A 9535-nucleotide genomic window follows, 5' to 3' on the forward strand; every position below is an offset into this window, starting at 1 on the left:
CTTTGATTTAACTCTTGGCATGTACCGATTGAAATATGTCCCGAATAAAATGGACAGATATCTCGATTGAATAATCAAACAACTACGTTGAGGCAAAATAAACAAATTAAGTCTTCAAAATGAATGTCTTTGTTTTGATTTGAATAATATTGTGGTTAATGTCTTAAACAGGTTCCTGCGTTCAAGAAAGAAAGCTGTTATTTGTACTTGTCATTAGGTCATTTAGCAAATACAAAATGCACACATTGACATAACCAGGCTATATTGTTTTTTTTATTTTTTTCACAAAGTTGTTGAAATGAACAAAATTATGTCATAACAATGTTCCTGCCATGATCAAATATGAACATGAATGTTCATACAGAGTATCGTTAATACTATAGGTCCTCATAAGAAACAATGTAAACTGTCTTAATAATTCCTATAATTACAAAATAATATTACTACCGGTCAATATATCTGTACAAACAATAAAAACCATAAGTCAATTATTGGCCTTTGGGCTGTCAATGTAAATACTTCATCATACTTATTAGGACATATGTGTTGCAATTGTCTCTTGTGGTGTTACCAGGTCTTTTAAAAAAACACTTTAAATAAGCCTCTTGAGAAATGCCCTTTTTTGTCTTTGGTCCAAAACATCAAAGACTATCGCAAATCTAATACTTAACTAAGCTAAGCTCTAGCACCTGAATTGCTCATAAGGAACAGTATTAATTTAGAGCCAGCCTCAAGACTTAGCTTGTTTTCTTGTACAATGTCACAGAGGCATGCGCACACACACAAACACACACATGCAGAAACACACATTTGTAGACACACGCACACAAAGGGGAAATTTACAGATTTATGAGGCTATAGCGAATGGTTTTCACAGTGATTTCAAAGAGAATTCCCTGAGACGAAAACAATTATTATCATTAAATTATTTGATGTAATATATAGAATATGATATATGTACACAGTGATGTACAAAGTATGAGAAAATTATACTTCATTAAAAAGTACAGATAGCTTTGTTGAAGATGACTGCTAAAAGTAAGTAAACCGTCACAAAATCACAAGAGTAGAGTCATAAAGTAGCTCAGATAAAATGTTAGTATCTAACTGGATTAAAACGTACAAGTATCAAAAGTAAAGAAGTACATCATTTTCCTGTCTTTAGTTTTTGACAAGGGTCAAAATGTATCAACCCTTTCCCTTTTTATTTAGTTATGCTCCATAAGTCTGTCCCTGTGTGTGTATGGCCCAGACCCCCGTCCTAGAGACGCTGCTGCGCCATCTCCAGCCCATTCTCAGGGTCTTTGCTGCCCTTAGGTGAGCTCTTCTTCTTGGCGTTGACCCCCAGGTTCTGAGCCTCCTCCAGGCTGGTGGTAAGTGGCTGGCCAAGGGTCTCGGGCAACATCAGTGTCAACACACCAAAGATGAATGCCAGGATTCCCACTATCAACTGGGGGGGGGGGGGGGGGGGGGGGGGGGGAGGCGGAGGGACAGGATAATGAGATTGACACAGGACAAGATTGAACAGGCCCGAAAGAGTAACCACTCAATCTGACCCACACAGGTCATTCTTGTTCCTCTTGCAACGACTAGGGATCCAGAGGAGATTGTGCTATCAATGAAGTTGTTATTATTTAGTCTCTTTCACTTTACAGACTTTGTCCATGTGTGTCACTAAAGTATTAATTATTAAAATATTAATAGCAATTATCTTGAGTTGAACTGGACTTTGCATGCACAGACATGCATTCACCCATGAGTGGGTGTACACACACGCAGTATGTGCATGTACACGTGTGTGTCTATGTATATGTCTATGCTTGTGTGTCTGTTTGTGTGTGTGTGTGTGTGTGTGTGTGTGTGTGTGTGTGTGTGTGTGTGTGTGTGTGTGTGTGTGTGTGTGTGTGTGTGTGTGTGTGTGTGTGTGTGTGTGTGTGTGTGTGTGTGTGTGTGTGTGTGTGTGTGTGTTTCTATGCATGAATACTTGTGTATGCACTCACCGGGCCCTATTTTAACGGTCTGAAACGCAAGTGGGAAGCGCAAAGCGCAAGTAGCTTTGTGGGCGGTTCTACGGCGCTATCGCTATTTTACAGGCGGATAAATGACACTTGCGTCGCGGCGCAAGTGTCAAAAGGGTTGGTCTGAAGCAGCCTAATTACCCGTAGGTGTGGTTTGGGCGTAACGTCCAACAAACCAATGAGAGTGCCAGCTCCCATCCCCTTTAAGAGCCATGAGCGCATTTGAATCGGACGAGTTGATATTTTGACAGCGCGTCTGCAGTCTCCGATGAGACAGATGCACATGAATTTCAAACTGCAAATGGCTCAGTTTATTGCCAAATAATATGGCCTAATTCACACATGGAATAAGGGGTTTTCTTCCACAACTTCAGAAATACTGAGTCTTCAAATAAATTTCGCCAAAGAAAACGTATATGATATAACATATGATATGCGGTAACTGGTTCTATTTAATGATATACGCAATACATTATAAACATTGTTTCTTATCAGTATTGTATGCTATCCTAATATGCATGCGTCCCCGCGGTAATAGACATTGCCATTGATTGTATTATGCGTTACGTGTTTAGTTTGTGTGTGTTTAAACAGAGCACACACGCGCGCCCGCATTCATTCATTCTTTTTAACACTCACTCGCGGTAAAACAATGTTTTTCACGATCAAATACTCATCAATCCTAAAAGTTATGTGCATGTAGGCCTACCTACACAATGTCTGTGTCAAGAAAATATGTTTTTGCTGTACGGTGTTTGCAGATGCATTGATTTAAAAGTACAACTTATTACCGCTGCATCAGCTGTTCTTTCCCAAATAATTTACCAAGAATGTGCGGCTAGGTAAATGAGAGAAGCAAAGTGTATGCGCGAGGTGCACAAGCAATCCGTATGCATCGCATGCGCATGTATGCATCCGCCCTTAAAATAGCATCTGAACAACGCGCCACTAACTTTAAACCAGGTATTTCCTGGTCAGTAGCGCAATGGTATTCAGCAACGGCAAAATAGCGTTTGCGCCAGAACACGCCTCCTCCTTCCGCCGAACCGCCCCTTGGGGCGCATGATCAATCCCTAATTTACCGGCGAGTGGCGCTGGTGGGAAAAGAACGCTCTGCGCCGGTTGTAAACTAGCAACGACACATGCGCCAGTGACTAAGTCACTTGCGCCGGATGCAGGATAGGGCCCACCGTGTCTAATGCGTGAGAACGCATCTGACACAGAAAGGGCAACCTTAGCCCGGATGTGATTCTCTGGACATTGTCTGGTTTGAAGTTCATATGGGAAAACGGCTTGTGTGTGTGTGTGTGTGTGTGTGTGTGTGTGTGTGTGTGTGTGTGTGTGTGTGTGTGTGTGTGTGTGTGTGTGTGTGTGTGTGTGTGTGGGCGTGCGCACGTGTGTGTGTGTGTGTGTGTGTGTGTGTGTGTGTGTGTGTGTGTGTGTGTGTGTGTGTGTGTGTGCAGGCGTATGTACCTGAGGAAGGTGGATCCAGTAGTCCGCCAGGTAGACGCAGTAGGGGGCCACCACACTGCCCACACGACACATCATGCTGCCGCTCCCCACTGCCAGGGACCTAGAGCATGAACACAGAGTCCATCACTGACCTCCTCACATCCTCATACACAGCATTGGTTCAACAGTGTATAAGCAAGCCTGCCAGCCTGGTGGAGCATGGCATTAACCATGCCAGGGTTAGGGTTTGATACCTCCTGGGGTGAGGATTGAAAAGAATTGACACACTCACATTAATGTAAGACGTTTTGGATAAGAGCATCCGCCAAATTGTGTGTCATGTGATAGCAATGTATCTATTACATGATACACTGGATCTGAACCAATGTTTTTATTGTTCTCTTAATGGTAAATGTTTAACTTCAAATCAACCAAAAGACAATTGACACTGGATACTATAGATATCACTATAATGTTTTATTTATTTCGTAGAGCTTCTTCCTACCTGATGATGGTCGGGTAAAGCTCACAGGTGTACAGGTAAATCAGACCAAAGGCGATGGCGATGGAAAACTTCCCGATCATACTGAGTAAGGTCACCAGCCAATGGATGTCCTGTAATGCAAAACAGAGCGATGAGAGTCAGAGGAAGGAATATTCCACCAGGGGAAATTACAATTATGTTACATTAAACTACATTAGATGTGTGTGTGTGTGTGTGTGTGTGTGTGTGTGTGTGTGTGTGTGTGTGTGTGTGTGTGTGTGTGTGTGTGTGTGTGTGTGTGTGTGTGTGTGTGTGTGTGCTGACTCTGAGGGACAGACCAGTGGGGTAATTGGGAGTTTACCGGCTCCCATTGAAGAAGACTTGACTGACTTATGCACTAAACTAAGGCTCGTCTAGGGAGCGTAGGCAACAGAAGATGACTCCCAAATAAGGTTTTTGAAACATTGGGTCGCACACAGTTCCTGCAGACAGCAACATTGTCATGCATAAAGAGTTGCTTGATTTCTTGCCAAACCACATTCAGTTGCGGTCATATACCTTTTCCTTGAGCTAAATTACAATTGAGACGAGTTAGCTTGACTTGGCCATCTCTTTGAGCTCATCTCTTTAATTTGTCTTCCCTAACCCCCACCTCCACTCTATTTGGAGGCACCCCCCCCCCCTCCTCCCCCACCCCCAAATGGAATGGGGGGGTAAAAGAAACACCGAAATGGGACACGCTCTTACTATGACTTGTAAACAGCTTGTACAGACCTAGTTAAACCTTGTCAACACATTTTAATTGCTTTGAGATATTGCTTCGATTGCTTTTTCTTTTTTTTTGTGTTGTTTACGTTGATTGACCGTTGTCAATTTAAAAAATCGTATGCATTCGTTCTGTTTCTTGGGCAGTCTGGGGGTCAAAGACGGCACTGCCACTCCATGTTTCGCTGAACTACACGACCCCGGGGAAGATCGGAGGGGTCGGGCGGCATGGGAGAGGTCGGGGGGCTTGTGGGGACAGCGCTTAGTAAGAAGGGAGAAGCAGTGATACCTGACCCTTAGGGGGTAAAATCCGATCTCCAAGCCACTCTATTTATGACCCTCGCATTCGCGGAAATTGGCTTTCTAATGACACAAGTTGTACGTGCATAGACATTAATTACTTGTCTTTTCTGGCAGTGTGAGTCCTTCAGGTCAACGCACAGACACACCGACTTGTGGTGCATATACACACACACACACACACACACACACACACACACACACACACACACACACACACACACACACACACACACACACACACACACACACACACACACACACACACACACACACACACACACACACACACACACATGGGATTGGTGTGCAAAGCTCAGTACGTACAGAAGGGACTACGATCATGAGCATGCAGGCTACCCCGGCCAGAATCAGGCCCGGGGCGCAGGTCTTCTTCCTGCCCACGCGGTCCATGGCGTAGCTCCCCACCAGGTACGACGGGATCTCCACGGCCCCTGGAACACAGCCAATCACGGCGCGGGTCAGAGTGACGGATACGTCAGAGGGCCTCAATGTTTGGCCGCTTTGTTTGACAAAGTAAGTGTGTATTCATGGATACCGCGGTGAGAGTTCAGCGGTTCGACTCTGTGGCCTTACAACACAGAGGAGCAAGGAGGAGGGTAGGCATTAAGGCCCTGTACTGCCTCCTCTCTCTGCTACACGCTTCATTTCCTGGGTTTTCCCACCGGGCACAGAGGTAAACATGAGCGGGATCGAGAACGTCAAGAACTAAATGTTCTTAGTATGGTAATACTGCTATATATTAAGGATAGCAGCATTATATGCATATATATGATATGGGTGATGTAATCAATTGCAGCAGGGATTGTAAACAGCGGAGGGCAAAATGTATAGTGCTTCTCTCCTTCACTCAAAGGGTCGCGTTGCACTTTGTAGGTGGGCGGCGCTTAGCTACGATTGGTTGACGTGGAGAGAGCAACTTCTGTTTTTTAGTTTTAAAGTAGGTCAACTGAGTGTACCATGAGCACCGTGGTTGGATTTTTCTTCATGGAAACCGACCCACCCACCCCATACAAACACAAATACACACACAGTCGGGATACATCCAGAATTTAGACTGCAACCCACAGGAATAAATACACATTGAGAGCAGAATTTGTCACAGCTCTCAATGTGTTACAATTCTCCTGCCCTTCAACATTTACATGTCGACAGAGGACTCAGTTGTAGGTTCTTTACTGGTTTAACTTGGATAACGCCATTACACATCGAATCGTGGGCATTGCCCAAACACACAAACACACACGCACGCACACACACACACACAAACACACACACACAAACACACACACACACACACGCACGCACACACGACAGCCCCCCCCCCTACCGGCGAGGAAGAGATTGAGGTACTGGTTGCCCCCCAGGTTGACGGAGCCCAGGGAGAAGACGTAGTATCCCAGGCTGCCGATGAACCAGATGGCCCACACGATGATGGTTCGGCCCGCCATCCTCCAGCTGCCAAACAGATCCAGGATGGACAGCTTCTTCTCCGCTGCCTTGGCCTGCCCCTCCTCTCCCTCCTTCTCCTCTGCCTCCTTCTCCCCTTCCTCCTGCTTCTCCCCGCCGTCCCTCTTCTCCAGCAGGTCGCTGGCGCCCTTGTCCTCGGGCTCCAGGAGGTCCTCCGCCCTCAGCCGGCACTCCAGGCCGTTGGTGCTGGCGATGCGCTCCAGCAGAGCCTGGGTCTCTCGCAGGCGGCCCTTGGCCATGAGGTAGAAGGGCGTCTCGGGGAACTTCCAGCAGAAGAAGAGGAAGGGCGAGGTGACGAGGGAGAGGATGATCTGGTAGATCCACCACGTGCGCACCAGGTAGCCGATCAGCGACACCACCATGATGCCCACGGCGAAGGCGGCGTGCACGTGCATGGAGGTCCACGTGCGCACCTTGGTGCCGGTGAACTCGGTCACGTAGACAAACACCACCACCAGGTAGCCACTGGACACCTGGGGAAGGGGGGAATGAGACTTCACAATGAGGGTACATTAATAACTATTGATCAAATGAATTAATAATGCAGTTATAAGCCTTATTATACAGCATTAGCAAAGGGGTTACGGTAAAGGTTATTGGTTTAAGGTTAACCCAAACCCTATTAAATATAAAAAAAACACAAACTTAGTCAATTATTACTAGACCCTTAGTTAACTGTTTACTAACTATTAATTTATGCTTATTACTGCATTATCACTGTATGAACTAATGTTAATTAATTAATAATTAATGTATCCTTATTGTAAATCATTATCAATTGAACTAATGTTAATTAATGGATTATTATGAATCCTTATTGTAAATTATTAACAATTGAATGATGAAGAGATGATCACACAAAATAGGAATACAGCCCATACAGTACAATACTTACAGTAGTACTGTAAACTCAACATTCTCAACTGGATATTTTTTCCCTTTCCATCTACCGCAACAATCCAATAACTACATTTTTTCATGTACCAAGTTGTTTGCTTTTCAAGCTTATGTGAAATGTTCCTGAGTGGTTCTCTGAGAGACATAATCCTCTAAATTCATAATCAAATTCTGAATTTATATTCATGAATAGAGCCAGGCTGACACATCGGAATGCTCAATTAGTAATGGCCCACGGAATATACTATAGAGCATTTGAGACAGTCCATATATGTGTGTGCATACCACACAACCATGTAGTGCAATAGTGCATTGCTGAGAATGTCCGCCTGTTCGAGTCTCTCTGCAAGAGCTATGGTCTATGGATAGCTTAGCTTGAGCCATAGTTTATGGCTATATGGCTCCAGAGGACTTGGAGAAGAATCGCCACTTTCAGCCCTCGCTGACCGGACAAGCCATATGGTGGAAATAAATCCTGTCTTCTGTGCTGATACGGATAGGCCAACAGCTGCATGCAAGACAGCCTCACTGGGGCAAACACACCGAACACACACACACACACACACACACACACACACACACACACACACACACACACACACACACACACACACACACACACACACACACACACACACACACACACACACACACACACACACACACACACACAAACACACACACACACACACACACACACACACACACACACACACACACAAAAAAACACACACACACACACACACACACACACACACACACACACACACACACACACACACACAAACACATGTTGAATTTACCATGGCAAGGACGAAGCGAATGGCTAGGAACCAGTAGTAGTTTGGGGAGAATGCAACCAGCACCCCTAACACAAACTGGCACGAGCTGGTGACCATGAGAATCTTTACACGGCCGACCCTGAGAAAGAGAGCAAGGGGTAGACAAAGAGACATGCAAACAGGGAGAAAGTGAAGATGAGCGGGTGGTAATAATCCTGATGCTATTGTTAGTTATGTGGCCCTTTCAAAGAACACAGTAAGCCCATTCAGGCTGACACAGACCTGAAAACGATTTACAAAAATGTTTAAAAGAAGGGTACTTCAAGTATATTTCTTCTCTAGTCTGACAGAAGCAATCTCAAATATTGCATGGATCTCAGCAAAGCAAATGTAACCACGCACTTTACAGACATCTTTGACTACAGAAGCGTGTCCTTGGAGGAAGAATAAAAAATGTAAACGTATATGGATCAGTCCAGCTCAGGAAACCGGGCACTACACAACCCCGAAGAATGTGACAGACAAAGAAAAGAACAAAAAGAATGTCTGTTTCTGCCAAAACAAATAATTAACAGATGTCCTTAGATGTTTGATGGAACCAAGATTTTGGAGGCAATGTGATTAGTATCTGCCTTGTATTAAACATAGCCCATGTGTTTTCCATAACACTGGTGTCCATGGAGTAACTCCGAGGCATGCATGATTCTTAATGACAAGGGAACTTCCACATTGCCTATACAACCAACGATCGACAAAATAGATATCCATTATTTTTCCATCGTAAATCCCCACATAATGAAATAATAATAACGTAATTTTCCTCTTCATTTACGGACCCTACAATTGGGCAGAAGAAGGCCATGGTGACGTCATGCTTAGCTTACCTATCGGCGATATCCCCAAACACGAGCGCGCCGATCATCACGCCGATCATGAAGGTGGGCTGGCACAGCTGTGCCAGCCATTCCTCATCACACACCAGGTTCCAGTCGGTCACGATGCTTTGTATTACCTGGCTGTGGTCGAAGACGAACTTCTGCTCGCAGACTATCGTCGTTTTGTTGCCATCGAACTCATAGCTAAGGAAGTCCTTTGGGTTGACGCGCAATGCGCTCTGGCACCGGCCGAGTTCCCATTGGTCCCCCGTGGAGGTCTTGACCGCCAGGTAGCTGTAGGCATCCTTGAAGGAGGGTAGGACGTCTTCTAGAGCGGTTCCCGAGACGTTACCGTATAGGACGTCGGTGATGTTGGCGGGCGCACCGCACACAAAGTTGGGGGTCTCGACGAGAAACACCGAGGCGAGATAGTGGATCCCACACGCGATGGCCTGGAAGACCGCTGCGAAG

The 9535-nt window shown here is 45.2% G+C and overlaps 1 protein-coding gene across 1 annotated transcript in view; it reads right to left on the reverse strand.

Moving 5' to 3' along the window:
• Window positions 1–260: 260 nt before the first annotated feature.
• LOC130374967 (solute carrier family 22 member 16-like) overlaps window positions 261–9535 on the reverse strand; it is a 9991-nt gene continuing 716 nt past the window's right edge. Inside the window, exons 2-8 of the mRNA XM_056581949.1 lie at window positions 9074–9535; window positions 8211–8328; window positions 6371–6983; window positions 5347–5474; window positions 3976–4085; window positions 3492–3591; window positions 261–1450 (exon numbers count right to left, since the gene is read on the reverse strand). The exon at window positions 9074–9535 is cut by the window's right edge and continues 18 nt beyond it. Coding sequence (XP_056437924.1) covers window positions 1262–1450; window positions 3492–3591; window positions 3976–4085; window positions 5347–5474; window positions 6371–6983; window positions 8211–8328; window positions 9074–9535 — 1720 coding nt within the window. The 3' untranslated portion in view covers window positions 261–1261. The remainder of the gene's footprint in view (window positions 1451–3491; window positions 3592–3975; window positions 4086–5346; window positions 5475–6370; window positions 6984–8210; window positions 8329–9073) is intronic.

Source organism: Gadus chalcogrammus, chromosome 21 (genome assembly GCF_026213295.1).
Source record: "Gadus chalcogrammus isolate NIFS_2021 chromosome 21, NIFS_Gcha_1.0, whole genome shotgun sequence".
In the NCBI taxonomy this organism is placed as follows: domain Eukaryota; kingdom Metazoa; phylum Chordata; class Actinopteri; order Gadiformes; family Gadidae; genus Gadus; species Gadus chalcogrammus.